The following is a 26,555-nucleotide window of genomic DNA, read 5'->3' as shown; positions in this document are numbered from 1 at the left end:
GTTGTAATGGCAGCTTATGTGATGTAAGCAGATGTTTCAAGAAAGGGGCAGGAATTATATGTTTTCTTCATCCTGCTCCTTTCCAATCATTTAGATTGGAATGAATAAATAAATGAAAATGAAGGAAATGAAATCATGTGTGCCACAGTAAAATACCATTCAGAGGCTCTGGTATGCAAGACTTTTAATTACGTACTGAAAAGCATTCCAAAGATACAGTATGTTAAGTACAGTACAGTGTGTTGTCGCAAAGAGGCAAGATAACTCTCCCAAGTGTGGAACAATGAAAATTCAATGTAGCAAAAGACACCCAGCTAAATACAATTATGAATAATGGATAAGAGTTTTATAGGCCTTTCAGTCCTCTAACATTGGAATAAGTGAATTGATTATCAGTCAATCCAGTTTAACTCTGTAAAATGACTCATAACACAATGAAGATGAGGCAAAAAATGCTGGTGGTGGTGTGGAGTGTCTAAGCAGACTGGGAATACAGATGTAGATGATATATTCCATGGATGATGTCCTTCAGAGTGTGCTGCCATAGCCCATGTTGTGTCAGCTGGTGACTCACAGAAATCAGTGACCACAGTGGGGTCTTTCTTCTCACAGTGGAGGGTCAAATCAGGTCAGGCGGACTGGATGCACTGGACGAACCCACCACTACTCCACGGCTGATGGTTCAGGTGGGATGCAACCAGAAGTCTGGCTCCACACAGGACCTGATATCAACACAAAATGTAAACATTAGACAAACGACAGCATGTCTTCGCTGTTTGTGTTAGTGTTTGCAAGATGTAGCTTGCTACTTACAAAATGCTTTTTTTGTGTGTGTTTTCTTTCCCTTCGCCGCGCCCCCTTCTGTTTCTGCTTTAGGTGTGTGGCTATAAACAGAGGTAGCGTCTCACCGTGGATGTATTACCGGAGTGGTGTTGTTTTGTCGCCACCAGCTGGTGCACAGGGAATCTTTTCTGCCAAACTGACTCGTAGTCTAAACTAATCGTCACTCGTAGTCGCAGTCATAACCGTCTCTCTGAAAGACAGTTAATTTGTAGCATTAGTACGTGGTGATAAATTAGCTAAAATGTATACATTATTAGCCTCCTCCACTAAATATTCAGAGGCATACGTTAAGTTACCTAGCAACGGCTTGCACCCTGGAGCTGCACACTGAGAGGTAAAGTGAGCTTTCTTTGGAGGAGAGCTGATTCGTGGTTTCAGGTAACAGCCTGTTGACACGGTACATGTTTGCTCTCGTTACTTGTTGGATTATCAAATATTTAAATTATACACGCACATCTATGAATGGATATAATGATTTTAGATATTCATTTGTAAATGGACACCTGTGAATATATCAAACAAAAAGCTAAGGTAAAATCAGCGGATCTCGCCCAAAATCTAACTTACAAGCTTTTGAGATACTTTATTTGCAACCAACATGTTTGATTTCATTATTTTGTGTAGCCAACACGTGTATATCGAGAGGAAATACCCACCTAAAATTTGTGTTTGTTATAAGCTAACTTTCACTTTGTGAGTTGAACCTTCACCCACAAGATGGCAGCATTTTACAAGGTCCTGGTCGGTAGAGCAACACTGAGGATGTTAGCTATAGGTACATATATTCAGTGGTGGGAGCCTATGTTGCTCAAGTACAATAATTAATTGCAAACGTACTTGCACTTGACATTTACACTATACATTTTATGTAACATTATCCAATTTTTCATCTCTTTATGTAATTAAACTTTGTCCAAATGTGTTGTTTTGATAAATACTTTTGATAAATTGAAGGATGAAGTGTTCCTTTATAGGTTGAGAAAACCGTCCTTTTTCTTAACTAAATTTAATTATTTTAAAGCCCCCTTGAATTAGCATGCGCAAATCTGACTGAAGTCCAGCTCATGAAAAGGTTGTTTTACACATATGTGGTTTTCACAGGACAGAGACTCTACAGACAAATGATGATCTTATAGAATGTAAATCATTACTGCATATTAAATGACCCAACAGTATATAAAGTAGTCCAGATGTGACAACAGTCAGTCACCAGACTCAGCATCATCTCAGAAACCATCTAGAGTAGTAGATCTAATGCAGCAGTACTGAAGGTTTTCAGTGTGTGGCATTTATGTTTTTTGGATCCCTTCCACATCATTCATGATTTCTAGCTTTCACAGCACAGAAGAAGAAACAGTATTGAGTCACTGGCTGATATCTAATTCCAGACTCCAAACTTTCCACAGTTAAAGTCTTATCAGGGCAGAGTGTGAGTGATGTAATATGTATTAATATGAGGCTCTTCATAGAGAAGGAAGCCAACAATTGGACGACCCTAGGTATAAAGATTAAGAAATGTAAGCATCTAAGTGTGTAGACTCTCATGATAAAAAAAAGGTACAAGACACACTAAGTAGTTCTTAATGCCTGTCCAGTGTAAGTAATTACCCTCATACATTTGTTGCTGTGCCAGTGAACAAATCAAGTTCTATCCACCTGCCTCACATTTCCCTTAATTTCCAAATTCTTTTCTTCTTCCATCTGTGAATTCTCTCTTTAAATTGAAACAAGCTGAAACCAAGCAAAACAAACTTGTTTACATCCCAGAGGAGATCTGAAGGAAAACCACTGTATAGCTACCAGACAAATGTATAGCTAGTACTCTTTCAAAAGCAGAACAATTATTCTAGTGAGCTAATTCTTTACACACTTGTGTGTCTTTTAGACGATCCAGATGTCAGATACTTTATAACTTGTAGCCAAGAAAAACAGATACTGTTTCTCTCCCAATATGCTCACTGTTGAGGGAAGCTGCTTTTTGCAGCTGAACCTTGTGTGGGCCACAATATGCATGTGTTGTTAATTAATGCACGTATTGTGCCATTTCAGTTGTACAAAGAATGTGTTTATGTGTCAGCAGCTGAATGTCAATTAAGGACACATTCAGGTATGCTAGGGTTACATTATATGTGCCCACTCTGCAAGAATAGTAGCAGGGTTTAGTGCCTCCCCACCATTTCTGAGAATAACAGCATCACAAATGAAGACATTCACAGGGTAAATGTGATTATCTCACTTTTCAGTTTGGTCACTGACCATGTCAACAACATGCTAAATTTAATGCTACTAAATGAAACACATTTGTGTATTAACTCACATCAGCACTTCTGCAGTACAGCTATGTATTACACTCACACAATATTCATTAAGGGGCCACAAGGAACATTTTAGGGTGCAAAATGTATTGAAAGACTGCTGGCACAGTTTGTAGGATAGTGCTGGCTCTGGAAGCGATTAGCCCTCAAAGCTTGGGTGAGTATATTGCACAGAGACAAGGGCGGGTGGGAGCAGTATCATATGTGTAAGTGTGAGTATGACACAGAAAAAGAAAATTTGTGTGCGTGTGTGTTTGGAAGAGAGTGAGAAAAAGAGTCTTGGGCGGTTCTGTTATGCAAGCAATTCTCAGTATGCATGTAGATTGGAAGATGTGTGGCTCCTGTGGTTGGCTGTCCCCTGTGTCACTGCCTTTTAAAAAACAGTTGCCAAGAGAAATGTCTTCTTTACAGGCTTTGGCTGCCAGATGCTGGGGATAATAGATGGGACTGCAACAGAGGGAACGATGGAGAGGTGTGTGTATCCAGCCACACAGACATACATGCAAGCACACACACATCTAACAAAATACATGTTATAGTGCACTGTATGGATAGTTATCATCAAAATGCTGATGTCAGGCATGAATAATTCACCTTAAAGTGACTGTTGTTCAAATGCCACAGACACACTGTGACACAGAGGCGATATATTAGACTATTAGATTATCACACTAAGTCATGATGAATGAGTACAGTTTGGGCGTGCTTTCAGATTCCAGAGGTGCCACATTTAGTGGATATGTTAGGAAGGAATAGTTGTGTGTCTGTGCAGCTGTGAACCGACATATGGGGCGCCAGTGTGTGAATGTGATAGTGTGTCTGCAAGTGGGAGCCAGTGACACAGGAATGTGTCATAGTTCCTGCAAGCCACTCAGTTCCTAAACTGCAGCAAATAAACATTCCTCTACTGCTGTGTCAGTGCTGAGCCTTTGCCCACTGTGCTGTAAAACACAGCTTATAATTAAAACCAAAAACCAAGTATATCTGCTTTTGTTTCCAGGAACAGTATTTACCAGATAAGAGATAATGGCCCATTCCTCTAGAAATTTCTCAGTGTTTTCAGTGGTGCACTGTAGTCCTGGTTATGTCCACGTAGACAGTGCATTGTGGTGCTGACCGATAATTTGTATTTTCAATGTCATCACGACATGAACATGGACGATAAACACATGACAACAGACAGTCTGAAATTAGATGATTTAGGAAAAAAAGGAATTCCAGCTAGTCATCAGCCAGCCCCAGATTAAATTATGTCAATTTGGTGTTGACTGTGAGGTTAGTTTGTTTATTTATCACAAGGATATTGTCATTGCAGTACTGAACAATATCAACATATATCATGGATTATTCTTATATCACACAGGACTTATATTATGCAGTGATTTTAAGGTGTTTATCATGTTTCACCATGCTCCCAAACTTAAGGTTCACTTAGAGAATACTAAAACATAAACATACCTTCAAATCTAATTTGAGATGGTTTCACAAAAATTCATTTGGGTGAAGAGAACTACTGCTATTCCATATTGCCATATTGCTGTAAATAATCACAGACTGGTCTGACTGATTTTAATAAATGTAGACTTCATTCCTGCTGACAGGTGAAATGATGCACCGGGTTATATTGTGTCACACAGATTCCACCACAGTTTGTGCTCATATTTCATGTGGATCTCAGGACTGAAAAATTGCTGTGCTGTACCCATACATTGTCAGATGTCTATAAACATATTCTGCTGTTGGTTGTCCTTGCCCTAAAGTTTTCCCTGTCATTAAAGCTCTGTTTACAGGAGGACTTGCAGTATTTGCTATTATATGATCTCCTGTGGAATATACAGTGGGTTAAAGTCGCACTCTGACGCACACTTTTCCACTTTAAACACTTAATTCCAGTGGAACCAATTTAAACATGTCACTTTATCTGTTTCATGTCGCTTATTTGGTCTTGTCAGGTTAACGCTTCACAGATGTGTAATTGGGGAATTTAACTGTTTCTCGTTGGATAATAGTTTTCATCAAACTATTGCTGGTGCATTCCAAAACTTTAGCTGAGCAGTACTTGGACTAGAGAACCGTTATGTTTAGTTAGAGGTGATAGCTTTGTGGTCATACTGTGTTTATCTCAGCAGTCTTGAGGTCAAGGAAAGTATTTAATATCAGCAGAGATGGGGACGATTAAGCTGAGACAATTGAGAGGTTACGAGGTCAAGAGGTGTATATGTGCGGAGTGGAGCTTTTGGGAAACTCAGAAGACAATCCCACCATGTAAACTCACCCATTCTTGTGTGTTCACATGCAGCGCACTACAATTCAAAACATTCTTATACACGTGTGAAGAGTAGTGGCATATCACAAACACGCACACGTGGACACACAAACACTGCACATTTTTCTCCATCCCACCTTAACTGCAGGGCTCATTCTCCATCCTGCTCCACAGGGGCATAGAGCCTGACCACAGACATCATACTGATTGCTCACCGTGGTCGAGTGGTCTGTCCACATTCCCACCCTGATTCACTATGTGCAGAAAACCCAACAACGGAAAGCAGTGGTTTGAGAGTGTCTGGGGGTTTGTGGACAGCAGTGAGTGTCTGCTCTGTCTCTCCTAAGTCTATCCTCCTCTCATCCCTTCATCTGCCCTGCCACATACCCCAGAAACATGGGAACAGTAGAATACTCATCTCAAACTGATGTGTGCGGAATTGAAGACAGGAAAAGAGTGCAGATCAGAGCCAACCTGACACCAAGTGAAACCAAACACCTGCTTAAGACCCCCATGGCCACTAGATGGCCCCCATCATACCAAGATTTTTAAGAAATGTAACATTATGTCAATGCTAATGCAAAAAACCCACAATATTATTGCAAGGAAATGATAATATGTATTTTTTTCAGATCCAAGAATTGTTGTTGATTGTTGCTTTTTACTTTCGCATAGTGCAAATTTTTGGAATGTCCAAAATATATGATTTTGAGTTTTACCTAGTTGGAGAAATGGAATATAATGTTCATAATTATGTTTTCGTCAGCGTATAATTACATGAAAAAGGAGAATTGTTTTGTTGTTACTTTTTTCTGTTCAGCATGGTGAACTGCCGTGTTTTAGCTGTAGCTCCAAACAAACCTCCTCTGGTTTTTTGAGTTTTACACTGGACGCCATCCAGGTTTAATGTACAGTATCTTAACTTAGGGTGGATCTGAGTTAATATCCACTTAAAAGCCCATGCACACCAGAATTTTGTGTTTTGTGTTGCCCCCATAGGTGAGAATGAGGAGTTGGTGGAGTTTAGTTGGTTGTAAATTGTAGCTTCACCACTAGATATCACTAAATTTCACACACTTTCAAATTTAAAAGTCTAGGAGGGTGAAAACATGCCAGGCTCACGCTAGATGTATTGGAAAACCTTTCAAAAATCCATGATTTCACAAAACATTTTTTTTATATACTTGAAATGATGCCTTTTTACAAAAGAATAATAACCACAGCAAACATTCATTCATTCATTCATTCATTCATTATCTGAACCCGTTTTATCCTCACTAGGGTCACAGGGGTTGCTGGAGCCTATCCGAGCTACTTATGGGCAAAGGCGAGGTACACCCTGGACATGTCACCAGTTCATCGCAGGGCCCATAGCAAACATCCAACTCTAATGACAGATCAGCTGACTGCTTAGCTCTTTGTAGCATCTTCCTAGATATTCAGATGAAGTAGAATAAATGTCTGTTTGTAGAATATGTTATGAGGACTGATGAGATTTTGATTGTAAATATCAGAGCACACTGTTTCTTGTACTCTGTTTATTACAGTAATGTGCAATGCAGCCGACATCGCCACCTGCTGGGGACATAATGCAACTGGATGGTTCACTCCATGGCAGTCTATTAAATAACATGTAATACATGTTTTCAGTTTGCAATTTTCCAAAAGTTTGCATCAGATTCACTAGACGGAAACACAGCTATTGGAATGGAAAAACTGATAATAAGTGTGTTCGATTTACAGTAGGTGTGCCAATGATCCAGCATTGGCAGAAGTTGATCGTATAGGCAGCCCTGAGGTGCTAGTGGGGCCCTCAAATCAAGTTCTGCTTATGTCTCCATAGAGACCTGGCCTGGCCCTAGTGTATATGCTGGTGTGGATTTGCTCAGTGATTACAACTTTCCTTCTCTCCTGTGTGACAGGTTGTGGCAGGCCAGTAGATGATGAAGTGATGGAGATGTTAGGAGGCCACAGCCATTGTGCTTCTGGGAGGCTGTTGCTCTGGAACTGCCATCTGCCATAAAGGTCAGTTGCTAGGGGACGGTTCTCCTGGACCCTGTCTGCCTCCCAGCTGCCATCCACACACCCACACACACGTACACACACCTCACACTGGCTTGAGAATGTGTACAAACTTGCATATGTACAAATATGCACACTCATTTCATGGTTTCCTAGAAACCTGAATTGAATTGGGGTAAATTAAGCCAATTGGATTGACCAAAACTAATTCACTTGGTAGTTTTCTGTAACTCTAGGTGAGGTTTAGTTGATTATAATTCTGCATGTAGTGTGTGTGTGTGTGTGTGTGTGTGTGTGTGTGTGTGTGTGTGTGTGTATGTGTGTGTGTGTGTGTGTGTGTGTGTGAGTGAGATTAGGCTGTAAATGCATATCTTATTACATAATAGCCCTGTGGTCACTTAATGGCACCAAACAAATGCTTCAGATTATTACAAGGGCAGTGTAAGGGTGTTCCTGTCATAACAATGCCCTAATTAATTGGAGCTTGGCCCATGACTCTAGGATTACAATGAAATGTTAGGACAGCATGAAAATCAAATCAGTATTATTAGCTAGATCCAAGCCACGCCACATTGTCCATCACAACCGCTGTGAGCAGAATATCATTCAGTGTGGTGACCCAAACCCAATTCTAAATTCTTTATCATACGCCCTTTAAATTAGAACCAACTCCACCCAATGGGCAAACGTTTTTCCGCAATTTATCAGGAATTTTAATATGAAGCTGCTGTGCCGTCGTTATGCCATATCGTCTTCTTTGCATGTAAAATAACTGAAGTGAGTCACCTGATTGTTACACTGAGGTTATATTTCTACTCATCAGATTACGTTGTTGGCAGAGCTGCTTAATTAAATCTGACCTTTTGTTTAGAGTTAATAGCTCTATAAGACAGGACCTTTATAGGAGAAGAGTAGATTTGTCCTGAAAGGAAATTGACCATGTAACAATTAGTTAGCCACAGACCAAGAGCATTAATTTTAGAAAGAGTAGCGATATGAATAGAATAGAATAGAATAGAATAGAATAGAATAGAATAGAATAGAATAGTCACTTTATTCACTGATACAGAAATTCTGCCTGTTATAGCAGTGAGATTCACAGTCCAGATGTTTTATATATACAGTATATACACATATACTGTACACCTACAGGCCAGTCATTTATATACATAACAAAAACATATCCACTTCAATACATGCATGTATAAAAAAAGACATAACGTACAATGTATATACAGTGTTGATAAAAAGTTCTGGCCAAAGGTTTTACTAATGACACAAATGGATTATTTGCTTGACTATGAATTTATATAATACCTCTGATTGTTTGTCAGTGTACCTCAGAAACGTGTGAAACTCGTAGCAAAAACAAAAATTTTTCTTTTTTTTTTTGGCCACGACTGTGCACATGTAAAAATGTTTAAATATTTTTCTGTATTTTTTTTTCTCCTGCTTGCTCTCACACACCTCCATTCTTCATAACAATCACATGTGGATGATATGCACTGCTTTTTGGCTTTGACACACACATTTTTCTCCAGCTGTATCTGAGTGAGTTTGCGTACGTCAAGTTTTGAGTGTTGATTTTCGTCTGGTTTAAATTTGGTTCAATAAAAATAATATCTAAATACACCTCAGTAATCACAATATGATACGGTGCATAGGCACTGTGTCGTTAGGATCAGACCAGGACTAGATGTCAGTGAAATTTAAACTAAAATTCAGACTCAGCTCTACATTCATGCACCACTTATGTCTCTCTTTTGCTGCCTCCCTGTCACACTCTGCTCTTTTTCCTTTTTTCCTCCGTCACTTGCACACCTCCAGCCTGCTCCTCTCTACTGGCCCTCCGCAGATAGTGACTTTTGTAAAGGGGAGCTGTTGTTTTTGTTTGTGCCCTTCTCACCATGGCTGCCTGCTCGCCGCCTGGCAGCCCCGTGTGTCAAAGGTGGCTGCAGCAGAACAGACTGTGGGAACAGCCGGTTAGCCTCCTCTGGTCCCCTGCTCCCCAACCAGAGGGGCAGCCATCAATCCAGAGCTCCCCCTGCCCCTGCACGCACACATACACACAAACACACAAATGACCAACCAAACACACACTCACACAAAAAGCCTACAACGCTCACACCCTCTCCCAATAATCCTCGGAAGCAATTTCATCTCGACTCGGGTGGCAGCCCATTGTCGCCAGCCCCTTCAATCTTTCCTTATTAACTCTCGCTTTGTCCTGCATCCGAGCTTCTGGACTCATCTCTCCTACATTCCGATCGGTGCTGCTCCCAGCACTCCCAGGCAACCTCCATTCGCTAATCCCACTGCCTCCCCCACCAGCCGCCCCACCCCAAGGAACTCTTACTGCTTTTTTTCCCAACCTGCCGATCACCTACTTACAGGGTAAGGTAGGGGCATTAACTCCATGGGTTTTCTGAAGGCAGAGTGTGAAGGCGGGGTGGGTAAAGGAGGAGGCGGCCACAAAGTGACTCCAGCCCAGACAATTAGAACAATGAGCCGGGCCTGTAGGGGGCTAACTCGCTGCGTCACGCCTGGACGGTGGGGTATTTTGTCAGTTTAATGAATTGTCCGTCAGGCCAGGGCCACATCGCAGGCTGCGCAGGGAGAGGCCAGCAGGGACCCAGACACTAAGTCGGTATTTATTACACTGCCTTTGTCACTAATTGAGCTAATTATCACTGACTCCTCAGCACTCCCACAGGCTGCACCCCCTCCACTCAGACTCTACCGACTCTCCCACCTCACTCTCACGCCTGGGATTTGAACTCTGCCTTCCTTCTTCTGTTTTTTAATCTGTCTGGCACTTTCTCTGTGGGTTTTTTTTTGTGTGTGTGTGTGTCTTTATGTATAATCATTGTCACTTGTCATCTCAGATCTTTACCGTTTTCAACTCGAGTTTCAGACTGAGCACCTTATAGCTCTGAGAGGTCCCTCATATGATTCAGTGGCGCACAGTTTGTGTTATTAGTGATCAGATTAGAGATCATTTTTTGTCAAAGTAAAAACTTATTATAAGAACTAAGTATTGTTAGGCACTTGTATTTAAAGTATCAAACGTAAATGTACAGAATGACTCCTTTCAACCTGTTACACTATGATTGTTTAATGTAGTATCTAGTATCAGTGTGGAACCAGTTTTACATACTATTAGGTATTTGAGTTATATAATACAATATAATATGTCATATCATGCACCTATACTGTATTATATTAATATGATTGCAGAATCCTCCTTAGGTTTTTAGAGGGCTTTCCTTCTGTATAGGTTCCAAGTTTGTAGATGTCTTAAGAGCACAGGTTGGGGGTTTTAAGGGTCCTTCTGTGATTAAAGTGTACATTTTTGAAACAGAAATATACAAATTTGCATTGTTTGTGGACCATTATTATTTATGTGTGCAAAACCATCTGATAAGTCACTCAGTTTTGATGCTTTCCACATAATTTTACATTAAAATGGCCAAGGAGCTGCCAAAAAATATCTAAACTAAATAATATTAGGGAAAATGTTGTAATTTCCAAGTAAATGTAAAGTACAATACTGCCCTCTGAGGTGTATAGAAGTATTCCATAGGTTCAAATGTAGATACTTAAGTAAAATACAAGTATGTCACTACTACACTTAAATACAGTGCTTTCGTTGCCTTCCACTACTGGTTTTGGAGGAACACATGTGTCTCTGTGATGAATTTACAGCTGTAATCTTTATGTTTTGTTTGACCACCTATTCTCAGGTGCAGTTCTTTGATTGACCCCGGTTCTCATTGCTCTTTTGGTTTCTATCCTGTGTTGAAGTTCAGAAGTTTATATTCTGCATCAAGTTTTTTATCAAGTAACTTGTGTGCCATCTTGTTTCGTGTGGAGACCATCAGACTGAGAGGTGTGTGTCGGTGGCCTTATTGTGCCTCTGCTCTGCTGTGTTTGGGTGAGCCTGGCTGTTCCTGAGCTGCGGTGGGCTACAACAGAAAATGCACATTTTTCCAAACTCTCGTGGTTAGTCTAGTTGCCAGGGGTTGGGGGAGAATTTATAAGGTTTTCATTATTTTTCATATTATTTCTTTCCGACATTAAGCAAATGAAGCAATACATTCAAGTCCAGTAAAACCCTATACTGTATAAACTAAGGTATGTGGCTGGATAAGCAGTCGCTGTGGCTGGGAGCGCAGATGCAGGGATGTTTTGTGAGCTGGAGAAAGAGGCTGCTTTGGTGGCGGTAATAGGATTAGGCAAAGGACACCCAGGGACAGGCTTATATGTTCACTTGGTTGGTTGTCAAAACTATCTCAAACACAGAAAGTACAACAGACATAATGGCATCTTTTGACACATTCAGGAGGGCAACTTAATTGAAAATATAGACTTTATTGTTCTATCTTACAATACAAAACCAACTGAGACCTAAATCTTTTGATTAAAATCTAAAAATGCCTTTTCTTACGTCTTTCTATAACAGTATAAAATCCTCAGAAATAAATATTTTGTATTTACAAAAAATTTCAAAAAAAGTAAATATTCAGTGCATGACCAAAAACAAAATGGTTTAACAGGAAAACGAGCGAAGATGCAATATTTCTGTTTGTAGTAAGAGTTGGGATTTGTGTCATCTATATTACACATAAATGCAACATATCTTCTGACTTTACACTAATGATAGTGAATACACAGCCATTGACCGGTGCATATGTCATTCACCAAACTTATGAGTGACACCATTATAAATATATTTATATATTTTAGTATTTACAGCATTTTGGTTCTCTTAGCTGATATACATGATTACTTCTGAAGAGGCTGTATTCTTGTAAATAACAATATCTTTAACATACTGCTCTTTACTGCCTGTAGTTTGAAGAAATACACCTTTTGCCCATTATAAACCTGGAGCAGTCTCATGCTATACTCATGCATAATCAGGAATTTAGTGTATTTTCCGTCACTACATATCAGAGTGCCATCGGTTTTCATTCCAACAGCATGCTGATGATCTACATGTCACATTTCATTTATTTATTTAATTCTGACTCCACAAAATTGCCAAACACTATCTAGTCAACTCATAATATTCAGTGTATTGATAATACATTCAAATTATTTGCCTCACTAAGACTTGTTTAGACAGCTCCAGGTTATGGCTACGTTTCTGTTTTGCTTGGCGATTGCTGGTTCCAATCATGTAACATCAGGACCATCTTGTGGTAAATCAGAGCGACAAATCAGAGTTGAGGTGTATTCAGCTCCAGAGAAATCTAAACAAAACGGGCAAGTGTGGTGAGGAAATTATAAGAGGCTGGGCTGCATCCAGCGCCTAAGTATACAACTTGGGAAAAAGACAGCCCATCCCAGGAGATAAACTTCACACAGTTTCATGTGAGAGAAGCCAAACTTCAGCTTAAGAAAACAAAACACAGATTTTTTAAATAACTGCCCCCTTGTTCGAGGTCTTCACGAGTTTATGAGAGAACATGTTTGTGGCTCTTTGGCCACAGAAACATCTGTGAAACATTGTGTCCAGTTTCTGCCCTCAGTGGGAGAGGAGGCTCTAGTAGTACCTGGTTACAGCAATCGATTCTCCACCACAGAGCTTTGTCTGTTTACTTCTATTTCTATTTATCCACAGTGTAAACTTTTGAGGGATGTGGATGATTTCCAGTCTACATGGATGAATGCAGTGTTTAAATACCCTCATAATACTGTAAAGCATCCAAGGCAAGGAGCAAGCACATAGAGTATACTCCATCAGTACCCTGTTCATATATTTGTGCTTTTCTCCATCTCTCCTTCATTACACTGATTGATTTTTTTTTTTTTTTTGTGCCCGTAAGTTCCCTGTTTTAATTTACCTGCTTTGAAGCTTTTCTAGCTTCTATACTTTAACCTTTTCAAAGCACCTGCACACTAGCGGCATTCTCAGCCAACTACATGATTTCCTAAGAAGTTCTTTTCTCCTTGTAAATGCCTTAAAATTCCTAATTTTCCACTTGTGATCATAGACACTGGTGTAACGTCCGTGTACTAGTGCAGTTCAGGCAGCTCACATGACAGCACCAGTGAAACGTGCAGTGGCATCGCTCAGTCACGCTCTCAGTCCGGGTCTTATATCCACGTCCACAGCATAGCAGCTCACATCCATCCAGGCCTGGAGAGGAGCTGTTGCATGTTCTCCCTGATGTGCCCAAAGTGCCAGTTTTGCCATTGTAGGAGCAGAAATTTGGGGATTTCTCAAAATACACAAGGTCCATGGCAGAAGGAGGTTTGTGAGCCGGGTTTTCTGGTTCCAAATGTCGGGGGTCAGCTCTGTGAGAGGCTCGGTTGCTGCCCTTATTGGCATAAACTACTCTGGAAGCACCATCAAAACGGTCCTTTAAGAAGTCTCCTACTGTGCGGAAGCTGGGCAGACGCATCCAACAGGTACGCACAGTGCAGGAGCCTGACATGCCATGGCACTTACACTCCTGATGCATCTCTGATGATACAGTCTGCACAGAGAGAATCAAAGGCAACTGATGAAATACATTTGAAACGTGAGTTTTTATCCAGAAACCTGTTGCAGTACCATCTCCTTACCATTCTACCGGCTTCATTGTTGTGTAGGTTGGTGAGGTAGCGCAGGTCTCTGCCCCTCTCACTGGAGTCCACAAATTCACGGCTGAACATGCGGCCAAAGTCCACATTGTCACTGCAGCCCCCCCAGTGCCAGTCTGGCCCTCCGGGGCCTCGCCGACGGTAATCGCATGTGCATGACTCTATGGCTCCTTCTGAGCAGGAGCGAGCCACAGCATGGGTCACCCCTGCACTAGTAATGGCAAATACAAATGCTGTCTCCCGGCAACCTGAGGAAACAACATCAAAACTTCCTTTCAGAACCTGATCCAGCCTTTTGGGCATAGATTTGGCACCCTTTTTGACCAAAATTGGAAAATATTTGGAGACAAAGCCTTTAAATGTGTATAAGAGATTCCATTACATCCTGCCTAAATTGCCCAAATATTGCCTGATGAGAAAGAAAAGAGAGGCTCACCACGGTTGACAATTTTGCCAAATATTGCCGGGCTGTGGGTGGTCGGGCAGTTCCAGCGGCGGTTGCGGAACTGCCACTTGCACTCCTTTATGGCAGTGTGCAGTCCAGCGGCGATGGCATGCAAGATGCCAGGATTCTGCCGAATCAGCCGGCGCTGGCGACGACTCAGGAGGGCCAGGCTGGGGTCCAGGACCAACTGCACGTTCTTGGAATTGGTGAGGAGGTTGGAGGAAGAGGCCACATTGACAATACCCCTGGCACAACACAAGGACAAAGGAAATCAGAGTCCAGGAGCTGGCATGTTATGCATATAGCTCTTTCTGTGACCCTTTAAACTGATGTTTCTTGGCATGTCATGAGTTTTGTTCCATTAAAATAACAGTTTTCATTATGTCCTACAATAATAGATAGTGACACATGCTGTTCCAAGAACAGGGGGAGACAGTGAGTCGCTGAGTCAAAATGCACGTTTCAGGCTTGGCCAACATTAAATGAAACTATACTATTTTGTGTATGACGATACAGTATGAGTCACATGGAAAAGAGCTATATACAAATACCTGTCAGATGCATAAGGAGATGATGTAACCATATTTTGTTAAATATTTATTATAAGGCTAAGACTGACATACAAGAAAGTATGAGTTTTACTAAAAGACATCCTCTTTGATACACATTAGTCTGCAAGTCATATTCATACTTTGTGTGACAACCACAGAGAAAAATGAATGAAACAATAAACCACATGAGAGTAGTGGTTACATAGATCATGAAGATCTGATCTTAATTGACCATCCTAAATCAGCCAACCTAGAGGAGGCCTCCTGGGGCCTTTCATGTTAAAAATGTGCATGGCTTTCTGCCAAAAATAAATAAATAAATCACATTGTGTACTTTACTTAAAAAATAATAATAATGATCTAGATGATTTACTTATACAACAATAACTTAACATAATCTCACAGAACATTCAGTCAGTGTGAAACCACTGTCACATCACATCAGAAAATCCTCTGTTTAGTTTTGTGAAAGTGTCCTGTTTATATGTGTCCAAATATGGCACCTGTGATTCTTCAAATTCACACAGAACTGTCTGAGCCAGTGAACAGGATCTAAATGTGCTCATTTTGGTTGTCAAGTTTCAGAACATTTCTGCTTTGAGCGTTTCAATTCACATACTGTGTAATTTTCCACTTTATCTACCGGCAATTTCAGTGAGACTTCTGTGTCAACATTTTTGATTCATGTTCAGTGTAATGGCTGTGTCTCCTGTTAACCATTATTATCCGGAAAAGCGGCCGAGTCTTGGCCTGTTAGAGGAGTGACCCAGACAGTAGTGTGGTGAGGCCTGGGAACATTAATAATATTCTCGTCTTTTGGATGTTTTCGACATTCCAGGACTCCGCGGTTTCTCGCATTTTTTTCTCTTTTCGTTGTTTCTTGGATTTCATTTGACATTTTAAACATTTGAAAACGCACTGACGTTGTGCGCAAATACTATCCATCTAATGACGCCGCAAAATCAACCGTATCTGTTGTAATATCTACCCACAGTTTATGGATTTAAAACACAGAAAACGGCATACCCACTAATCCATTTCATTTTTTGTTTTCCATGACAAAATAGCTGGCGCTGACGCGTTTGTTTTGGGCCATTGTATACGTATGTGGACTGATGGACAATATTAGATCAACACAGCTCAGGATGAGAGCTTGTATTCTTTTCAGCTATGAAATAAATCCATATTTAATTTATCCCATATTGGCCTGAAAATGTTGTCTCGTATTCAAACCGCAATGTTGAAATGACAGAGTCAGGGAGAAAGAGAGAGTAAATTTAATCTACCGCAAATAAAAACTGTAATTACTACAAACTTAATTGGTTTATCGTTTAACAGATAGTCTACTGCCGCAGTTTGCGCTGAGGGCGCAATAAATTCAATAGAAAACTGTAAAATGGGTTAAAGCTGAGCTCACGTGGAGCAATTTGGACACGACGCAACTAAAACCCACATGCCTTAAAATCATGCAGTGGCTTTTTTTTTTTCCTTTTCTTTTTTTGTGTGTTTTGTTTGTTTTAGGATGAACAGAAGTTGTGAGCAGTGCCAAAACTAACACATTATTTTGAGTAGCGTAGAATTCGGTAGCCCAATAAAACACTTTCATGTGTTGCACACTTTAAAGCGGCTTTTTTTTTTTTTCACGCTGATAATTGAATGCGTCCACCTTTACGCACAGTGTCAGTGAACTCACCACCACCGGCCGCTGTTGTTGACGGCCCCTGTGCCAGAGAGCGAAGACACCAGCAGGATGCAAGCGGCTTTCACCCCCAACAGCAGCGCTAGACTCCTCATCGTGTCTCCAGTTCACATGTGAGGAGGAAAACGTCAAATTTACTCTTTGAGCACCTTCTTATGGATTTTATACAAATAAAATCAGTGCCTTTAGATTCAAGTACCTAACTTTGCTTTATTTTTCCCAAAAACGCACGACACAAAAATTGCAAAATACAGAAATAGAAAATCCATCAAAATGCACTTTCAGCTCAAAACAAGTAAAATAAAAAGTGAAACGCACAGTGATGCCTGGTTTCATTACCCAGGGATGCATAGGCTACCACATAGGCTATGATTTCCATAATTAATAATTGTGTTTTTATAATGGTCTAAATTCTGCTCATCAGGGTGTGTATAGGCTACTCACCACGCCACAGTCCAGTGAGGCGACTTGAAAGGTGAAAGAAGCAGGCAGCCTTAATTGACTTAAATGGATCTTGAGTGGAGACAGGTTGCTAAATGATCTGAAGTCTCCAGGAAGGATGCTACTGCTGCTCCAGTCCTCTTCACTCTGTCTCTCTCAGTGATGCTCTGCACGGAGCATTGAACGCGTGGGACAGTCCCGAAGACTTGATCCCCTCGGTGACTGATAGGCAACACATTCTTCTCTTATTGAGCGCTACGAGGGGAATAAAAAAGGGATTTGCTGCTCTCATCTCCCTCTGTTTTTTTCGGACCCTTTTCAATAGGATTGGAGGGAGGGATAGTTAATGCTCTTCATAGGGCGCACAATGAATAAGGAAACACAACTGGGCAGAAAAAGGAGAAAGGAAGAGAAAAAAAATAGGACAATCCTCAGTGTTGCGCATATTACTTGTGGAATCTCACGGTCATCACATAATCATCCCTGTAAATGTGTGCAGCAGAGAGTACTTTCCCACTGGCCGTGCGCTTGCTCCCACATCCAGTGTTGGTAAGAAGAGAAGTGCCCTGACGCACAGATGTACTGGTACAGATGCTGGGTGCGCCCGGTTTGGTGCTCCGCCGCTGCTCAAAGCTGGTGTCACGGTGCAATACAGTTACAGCGGAATATGAGCTATCTAAAACTGCCCTTTCTACCCGGTGGTTGGATTAGCCTACTCCCTAACCGCATCTCCTCCTCCTTTCTCCAAATACGCTCCCAAAATGTGCAATGACTAAGGCCATTTCTGTGCGTTAGGTTTCCCTTACTAATCCTTTCACAAGTGTACCCCCATTTTCAGTCCTTTTATCATCACACTTATTGAATACATTTCATGCTTTTGCAAGGATCTTTTCAGAGTTTTGTTTTAAATATTTTCCTTTTGTGTTCCCATTTTTTAGCCCGTGACGCATGCACAAGCGCAACAAACTTAAATAGGAAAAAAAAAAAAAAAAAAAAAAAGTGACACTATTTCAGCTGTCTTCTAACTCACAATACGTAGCCTAGATTATTTAGATGTTCTTTCTTAACGTGGGAGAAATGAAATACGGCTTCTAATCAGAAGTTTGATGTATGATGAACCAGGAAAGGAGGGGGACGAGTAAGAATAAAAACCATTCGAACATCTGGCCTGCAGACCTCCCTCGACGCACATGTAGCCCAGTGTAATCACATCTTGAGCCACTTTGCGGCATCTCCATCTAACCAGACCAGGACTAGGAGCAAGCGTAAATGCGCCCAGACTTCTTCATATTGGTTCATTGCTGAATGTTTCACTATATGACATTTATCTGCTAATTTGCATGTTTCACATTATTCGTGGCAGTGGCTGTAGTCTCTCTCTCTCTCTCTCTCTCTCTCTCTCTCTCTCTCTCCGTGTCTTTGCCTCAGATGACAGTAAAAGGAAGTGGGCTTTTGTAAAACGGCTTTAATGACAGCCATCCTACGTTTATACTCCAGTCTTATATGAAGGTGCTCAAACGGGTTTCCTGGAGCAGTCATGCGACACCGAGCAGATTAGAGCTTCAATCCGGATAAGGGGGCCTTTTATATACAAATCAACTTAAAATCACTTTTTAAGCCACTTAGATATACACGCCAAGGCAGAATGCTAATGCACTTTTCATTGCTGAAGCTTAGGGAATGGAAGGAGATTAGATGAATTGGTGTCACTATGCGAACCGTGTTCGAGGGGGGTTTTAACTTAATTTTATGAAAGTAGCCTCCATCCATGTTTTGGGTTATCTCACAGAGGTGTCTATTATAGGAGGGATCGATAGTGAATCTGAAATTGTGGTATTTTTGTGAGTCTGACCTGTTGATTCTTTCCCATCATTAAATGCAAAAGCAGTATGAGGGATGTATTCAGTGACGGGTTACCATAAATCTGCTGCTGGTTTGAAGGCCTGAACACTGTTAATAAAGTGGCATTTGGATAGATAATGAATATGAGGTTTTTTATTTTTCCCATATGCACAAGGAATAATCTGATAAATATTAATACGTGATGATGCCATTAAGACATCACATACCAAACCAGTGAATCCATACATGTCACTAGCCTTTAGATATTTTTCCTGGACATGTGACGCAAAAAATGTGAATAAAGACAGTTCCAAAATTGCTGTAATTTATGCATATAATTTAATATTCTGAAATAAAGTCTTTGGAGTGACAAAGTGAAGTTGTTTCAAAGTTAACAATGAGGAACAGCCGCTCTGATGGAGGTGGTGAGAAGGGGGGGCCACATGACTAAAAACAGTATTGTTGGAGGGTCTGTGAGCGGAGCCGCCTGCCTGCTGCTGCCTCCCTGTTGTACAGTGGAAACAGCGGCTCTCCCCTCCCCCCCATACATCACTTAAACTAGTTCACCCTTTATGAACAAAATCTTCTTTGACTTTCCATTTTTCATCTTATAGAACGTTTCTTTGTTCTCGGAAGTTGGGACGCCTGTGCTACACAGTCTGCCGGCTCACCAACAAAAAACATGAATAAACACATTCATATTTAGATGTTTAATTTGTTTATTCAATATTTTAGATGGAGGTCACTTCTGCGCAATGATCAATTAAAGGTGCCCGTGCGTAAAAGTTTGGATACGTCATTTTACGCGTGGACAGATTATTATATTCACAAATAATCAAATGATCAACTGGTGGTCCAACTTTCATATTGGCCAATATTTTGCAAACAGTCGCCTGTGGAGGCATCTCCCCTCCCCTCTGTCTCTCCCCCTCCCGTTTACTCTCGCCCCCGAGCTTCTCTGTTCTCCGTCTTCACTCTTCGGTCGTTTGGCGGTGCATCGATAATACTCCACTCTTCTTCAATTCTAAGTGAATACGGGACTCGAACATCATTGTTTTAATGTCACGTCGCGAAAGACTTCTGACAAAATGGAGCTATCAAATAAACTCCGCTGGGACCAATTCCTGATTTTGGCAACAGCCCTTATGTCACCTGCATTAAAGTAAGTGCACTTGAGAGCGTCAGGAGACTAGATGTTACATGCGGTTTGTGACTTCATGAGATTTGGAAATGGAGTTCATTTTGTGTTTTTGACTTTGAATATTTTTCCTTATTTAGTTTAATCAAACAGCTGCTTTTCATTTCTCACGGTGACTTGTGTGTTATTCAAACACTGGGATCTGTTTACTGTGTTTTTTTAGCTTAAGTTTAAAGTTTGGCAGAAACATTTTTGTTCTTGTTCTCTATAAATATAGCCTATGTGTATTTTAAAAAATACTCTCTTTATGGGACTGTAAAAAAAAAGAAGAAAAAAAAATTCCCTTCCTATAAACATAATGAAAACAGTTTTAATTTAGTGTATTTTTAATATCTTCCAAACCCAAAATTACACTACAGTGAGTTGGTGTAATTATAATTAATATATTATACATCACATATGTCTTACATTTATCCCTGATCCCTTGAATTCCCTAAATCCAAATGTTACCAACCATCTTCCACTGCCACCTAATTCTGTGGATTTGACTAATGAACTCCTGAACAAATATGATGAGCCACCCACCCGTCCACTCCACTACCAACCCAACTCTCTCCCTCTTTTTGCTCTGCAGGGTGCTGTGTAATGATATCCTCAGCCTGAAGGTGGCAGGAGACCCAGTCCTAACCCCTAACTCTGTGTGCCTGAGGCTGGCGGGCCTCAGTAAGCGTCAGATGCGGATGTGTGTACGGAGTCCCGATGTCACAGCCTCTGCGCTGCAGGGCATCCAGGTGGCCATACACGAATGCCAACACCATCTCCGGGACCAGCGCTGGAACTGCTCCTCACTGGAGGGTCATGGCAAACTGCCCCACCACAACATCATCCTCAACAGGGGTGAGATACTGAGGCAAGCTAATGATGGACAAAATGTGACATGGGTTTATGGGTGGAAGGTGTAGAGGTCAAAGAGGGTTCCACATAAAGACCCAGAAGATGTAAGAAAGTGTAGAACTCATTTGTTAATCGTTCCCAAGTCTCTGAGTATGGATCTTGTGTTCCCAGGTTTTCGCGAGAGTGCCTTCTCCCTGGCCTTACTGGCAGCGGGTGTGGCTCACTCTGTGGCCACGGCCTGCAGCATGGGCAAGCTGCGGGGTTGTGGCTGTGAGGCCAAGCGTCGCCAGGACGATGACAAGATCCGGCTGAAACTCACACAGCTGCAGCTGCAGACCCTGCAGAAGGGTGGGGTAGGCCTCAGCATGACACGGTCATTACCCACTGAGTTGAACAGTCACCATGGCAACCTGCCCGCTAACCTGCGCTCCACCCACCCCTCTGCCCTGCTCAAGCCTTTACCAGATGAGCTGAGCTCCATGCAGGAGACCTGGGAGTGGGGGGGCTGTAGTCATGACGTCCGCTTTGGGGATCGTTTCTCCAGGGACTGGCTCGACTCCCGTGGTTCTCCAAGGGATATCCACGCTCGCATGAGGATACACAACAACCGGGTGGGACGACAGGTGATTAACGATCTTATTCTTGGAGTTTTTAGTGTGTCCAAAGCAAATCAGCACTACATTTCTAATCTGACCCCAACATTTACCTTTCTCCACAGGTAGTGACTGACAACATGAAGAAGAAGTGCAAATGTCATGGGACGTCAGGGAGCTGTCAGTTCAAGACCTGCTGGCATGTGTCCCCAGAATTTCGGCTTGTTGGTTCTTTACTTAAGGACAAGTTTCTGTCAGCCATCTTTGTCAACTCTCAAAACAAGAACAATGGGGTTTTTAACCCCCGAGCAGGAAATGGTGCCAGTGGCAGCACAGGGGGACTTAACGGAGGCCGTCGTCGAAGCATGTCCAGAGAACTGGTGTACTTTGAGAAGTCTCCAGATTTCTGTGAGCGTGATGCATCCATAGACTCTCCAGGAACACATGGTCGCATCTGCAACAAAACCAGCTACAGCACAGACAGCTGCAGCTCACTATGCTGTGGCCGTGGACACAACATCTTGAAACAGACGCGAAGCGAGCGCTGTAACTGCAGATTCCACTGGTGCTGCTACGTGCTGTGTGAGGAGTGTCGTCTCACAGAATGGGTCAATGTGTGCAAGTAGATTACACATCTTCCCGTCCTAACTGCCTTTACCCATCCAGGACTCAAGATGGCGAACCTGTCCCTCCTTCGCCCACTCCTGTTGTTCCAGCATTTGTTTTTCTCCTTGTGTAACTCTCCAAGTGACTCTGTTTATCCCCTCTTTCCTTTTTTTTGCTCCATCATCTGGGATCTATTTTCTCTTTGTAGCCGCTGTTATTCTCAAAATGCCAAGTCAGAGATTGAAGAGGTGACTCATGTCATTTGTCTTGCAATGGTCTGTTTAGAAGCTGCCCTCTCAGGCATGAAAGCGGCCTAAACCCATCTTTTCTATTGCACAGAGCAAAGAAGAGCAGAAGCAGAGAAACATTTCTTTTTAAATGTTTTTCTGCTAACTCATCTCATTTTGTACAGTACGTGTGTATTTTAATGTGTACATGTATATTTGTAAATCTGTTATTAATATTATTGTCGTGGAAGATTTTGTCTTTTTTTCTAGTTTGGTCTGAGAGAAAGAGCTCTGTAGTCCCATCACAATTTATCTTAGACCTTACTCTAATGTTTTCCAAGATATTTACACCATTTGTATATTTTGCATCGTTTTTTTGGAATCTGCCTCCAACAAGGATTTTACTAAATATAGAAGACATGAGTGAAGACTGTGTATTTGTAGTTTTTGAAATACTGATTCATTTAACTGAAAGCTTTTTCACAGAAGCAATGCAAAGAACGCACAAGACATTCACTGTATAAGCTTATCATAGCTTGTATACTTGATAGGAAGTTAAACTATCACTGTAGCAGTAGTAATTAGAGCAGGAAAAACATGACCGCTTGGTCAGTGATGGTCGTGTTTCTCAAAAGTTCGTATCAACATTATGACAGAGATATGTTTTCTCTGGAGATAAATGTGTGGTATGATGTGTGACACTTTACTATGAAATCATGACTGAACTCTTGTTATTCTGTACTTGCTTTTCTTCATTTTGTCAGTCTGAGCACGCCGCAGATTCTTCCCACATGTAGTACATGTCAAAATGAGAGATGGACTTGCTTTAGTCTACAACTGATGTTGATGAATGTGCATGTGTGTATGAGAGTGTGTGTCTGTTGCTGTGTAAATAGGGTGTATGCTCTATGCTCTGCTTTAGGAGGTGAGAGCCTTTTTTATGGCCATTTCATTCTGAGAGAAGGACTTTTTATGGCTGCAGGATATTGTTTCCTTAAAGTATGACTTTTATTACTGGAGAGAAGCATCGAGAGAGAGAGAGAGAGAGAGAGAGTGGGGGTGATTATACCAGTCTTTGCTGTGTGAGCATCTGAGGGGATCATCTGTCCAGAGTTCATAACCAAGGATGGGACTCAACGAACCACGTGCTTCTGGGACACCGTGCCCCTGTTACCTGGGATACAGACTCCACAAACACAAACACACAAACACATGCATGCATTTATGTACAAAGACAGTTCACATGCAGAAATGCTGACAGTAATGCACAATCAAAAACATGCATGCTGGTGTGTACACTGTAGCTGTCAGACGGTGACTCCTGGTGAGTGATTTGCGCTCACATTCTAGTTACACTGCAGCTTTAGCAATATACTAATGTCAACACCTGCCTGGATTTACGATCGCAGCACACTGAGGTATCTTAAATGATTTAGACTGTCTCCATATTGTGTCTGCTGGGAAAATCTCCTCTGCCATAGGATTTAATACCCATTAAGATTTGTTTGTATGGACTCTGGTAAAGATCTTTTGACTCCTAAGGAATGGCAGTGCCACTGGCTAAATTGACCAGCATTTAGTGATGGAATAAAAAAGAAAGCGCGACTGGTATGATATGATAAGGCTCTAGTTCTGGTTTGCATTTCTTCATTCCTTTATCATTTCACCCTGGAGCGGTTGCAAAAGGGAATTTCCTGTCACTGTTGTCTTCCATGTGTGAGACAGAGGTTGGTGGACAGCCTAGGATTGCTTTCTCTGCTGCTTTGTGCTCTTTTTCTCTTCTTTCTCATTCTTCCCCTCAGTGCAGCAGACATAGACACATGCATAGCAACACATTGACTGCCCCCTGAGTAATGACAACCAGACTGGGCTGAAATTAAAGAGAGGGAGGCAGAGAGAGGAAGTACGAAGAGATAAAAGTTACCCACTTTGATTGACAGGATGATTATATGTATAAAGTAAGGCGATTTAGTGTGTTTAGTTGGATATAAAGATGTGGAGATAGATCCTCACTGTACGTACAGCGGAGATGCTGTAGCAAAGGACAAACAGGGTATGGAGAAGGGGGTGAATAAAGTGTACTCTGTATAAATACATGCCTCAAAACATCTGCTTCTCAACTCCCCTTTCATTTTTGATGTGGGACAGGGAGAGAAAGAGAGCGGGAGAGAAAACACAAGGAGCCAGCTACCCAGAACATCAAAGCCCCTGCCCTCAACGCGCAGGCCCTCATTAGTTCAGCTAGCAGAACCAACGAGACTTGTGATTGTGTTTGCTGGGGTGCACGCTGGCAGACACTTCAGAGGAAAGGCTCCTTTAAGTCATAACTCCCCACCCCACCTCTCCTACCACTACCCGAGCCTGCTGTAACCCCCCTGTAACCCTCTCCAAAGTCCCCGCGCACACAAACTCGGCAGGCTCCCCCACCATCCACTCCACCCCATAATCTGGTCTGCAGCTGCAAACATCTGCTCCCCTCCTTATTCCTCTGCCTTCACCACTGAATTGATAAACACATCTATCACCGGACCACTGACTGACACGCAACAAAGAGGAAGAGGGAGAGAAATGTTTGGTTCACCTAGATCTGTGGTGCTGGTCTCAGGGGTGTCATTTGGTTATATGGGCTACTTTTTAGATGGGCGCTAGGCAAAACCCACAATTACACACACAGTGGAGCTATTTACATGTAACAGGGTTACGTAATTAAATTACAATATAAATGTTAGTTAGGGATGGGAATTAATAATATTTTATGAATATCAATTGTGATCATCAGTCCAGTTCTTTAATGATTCCCTTATTGATCACTGATCAGTTGTCTTTGTGGGAAACTTTTTTTGTCTAAAAAAAGGACATGTACATTAGTTATAAGTATCAAATCTCCAATGTTTTACTGCTGATTAATTTGGGGGGGAAAAAATACATATATATATATATATATATATATATATATATATATATATATATATATATATATATATATATATATATATATATATATATATATATATATATATATATATATATATATATATATATATATATATATATATATATATATATATATATGAAATTATTTTTAAGATCGATCAGACAATTTGGAGATGGTTTTTGATTCCAATTCCTAGTTTCAGTTACTGATAAAAACATTGTAATTAAATTACAGTCATTAATCAAAATATCTGTGATGATATAGGGGTTATGTGCAAACCTGTTCTGTTAGGTGAAGAGCTTAGCCTCTGTGTAGAGTATAACATTAACTCTGTTGCCTTGCATCTTTTTTGCTGTATAGAAATGTCCTCTTTTGGCATGTTTCTGGACAAAGTAGGTCAGTAAAGCTGATGGGTACAACACCTTGTTTCAGAGATAGTTGTGAGGTTTATACTGACAGGTCGAATGTGTGCTAAAGATTTTTAACATTGATCACTTGGTTGAAAGCTATAAAGATGCATTAAGTGTAAGGAATTATATTATTTTTGAAAACATCTACATTACTTGATCGCATTTTGAGTAATTTGAGACCAGTTACACTTTGACAATCCTTATTCTCATCACTCCATGTTAGATGAAAGTTCACATGTAAGTGGACAAAATTATTAGAACTCTTGGCATATTTAAGAGGCTTCATCTGTATGTTTTTCAGCTGGCCATTAAAATACCCATAAAATGAATGAAATATCTACACAGTCATCATTATGCTCTATAAAACATAGAATAGAAACATCAAAAGGAGTTTTAGGTCATTTTCCTTATTAAAAAGCAGCTACGCCCATTTCGCTGTCAGTATCACATAATCATGTTCCTTCACTGAAGAAGCTGAATTCTTTGTGTATCATTGTCAAATATGTAAATATTAAATATTAGATTAAATACTAAAGTTAAAAGTGGATAAATATAGCATTACTTATTTCATCTGATTTCACTGGTCTATGAGTAAAATGCCTCCAGAATAAAAGTAGTGAAACTTAACCCAATTTGAGTCAAAAATGAAGAAAAATTAGTCAAAATGCTGGTTGGCTATAGTTTGTAAGATGCAGTATTGGGTCAAAATGTGAAATTCTGTGAATTAAGGTTCAAAG

General features: G+C 41.0%; 2 protein-coding genes across 3 annotated transcripts; one reads left to right on the top strand and one right to left on the bottom strand.

The window, feature by feature from the left end:
• Positions 1–13,278: 13,278 nt before the first annotated feature.
• Positions 13,279–17,318, bottom strand: wnt1 (wingless-type MMTV integration site family, member 1). The gene is made up of 5 exons (XM_030138412.1): positions 17,177–17,318; positions 16,727–16,832; positions 14,474–14,727; positions 14,020–14,285; positions 13,279–13,931 (listed from the first exon to the last, which is right to left on the bottom strand). The coding sequence occupies exons 2-5, from the start codon at positions 16,825–16,827 to the stop codon at positions 13,440–13,442; spliced, it is 1,113 nt and encodes a 370-aa protein (XP_029994272.1). The 5' UTR covers positions 16,828–16,832; positions 17,177–17,318; the 3' UTR covers positions 13,279–13,439.
• Positions 17,319–20,019: 2,701 nt separating this feature from the next.
• wnt10b (wingless-type MMTV integration site family, member 10b) lies at positions 20,020–23,092 on the top strand. Of its 2 annotated transcripts, XM_030138411.1 has the most exons (5): positions 20,020–20,177; positions 20,788–21,050; positions 21,219–21,400; positions 21,503–21,670; positions 21,766–23,092. In XM_030138411.1, the coding sequence occupies exons 1-5, from the start codon at positions 20,104–20,106 to the stop codon at positions 22,264–22,266; spliced, it is 1,188 nt and encodes a 395-aa protein (XP_029994271.1). In that variant the 5' UTR covers positions 20,020–20,103; the 3' UTR covers positions 22,267–23,092. The 2 variants fall into 2 exon arrangements, with proteins under 2 accessions (XP_029994271.1, XP_029994270.1); XM_030138410.1 differs by having other exon boundaries at positions 21,219–21,670.
• Positions 23,093–26,555: the final 3,463 nt, after the last annotated feature.

Source organism: Sphaeramia orbicularis, chromosome 7 (assembly GCF_902148855.1).
Source record: "Sphaeramia orbicularis chromosome 7, fSphaOr1.1, whole genome shotgun sequence".
NCBI classification, from domain to species: domain Eukaryota; kingdom Metazoa; phylum Chordata; class Actinopteri; order Kurtiformes; family Apogonidae; genus Sphaeramia; species Sphaeramia orbicularis.
This window is presented reverse-complemented; position numbering and strand designations above follow the sequence as displayed.

Excerpts from the sequence above, each read along its gene's own strand:
- wnt10b (XM_030138410.1), top strand. The coding sequence starts at position 20,104 with ATGGAGCTATCAAATAAACTCCGCTGGGACCAATTCCTGATTTTGGCA. Across the intron at positions 20,178-20,787 it reads CTTATGTCACCTGCATTAAA|GGTGCTGTGTAATGATATCC; the intron begins GTAAGTGCACTT and ends TTTGCTCTGCAG. Across the intron at positions 21,671-21,765 it reads ACAACCGGGTGGGACGACAG|GTAGTGACTGACAACATGAA; the intron begins GTGATTAACGAT and ends CTTTCTCCACAG.
- wnt1 (XM_030138412.1), bottom strand. The coding sequence starts at position 16,827 with ATGAGGAGTCTAGCGCTGCTGTTGGGGGTGAAAGCCGCTTGCATCCTG. Across the intron at positions 14,728-16,726 it reads AACAACAGCGGCCGGTGGTG|GGGTATTGTCAATGTGGCCT; the intron begins GTGAGTTCACTG and ends GTGTTGTGCCAG. Across the intron at positions 14,286-14,473 it reads TGGCAAAATTGTCAACCGTG|GTTGCCGGGAGACAGCATTT; the intron begins GTGAGCCTCTCT and ends TTGTTTCCTCAG.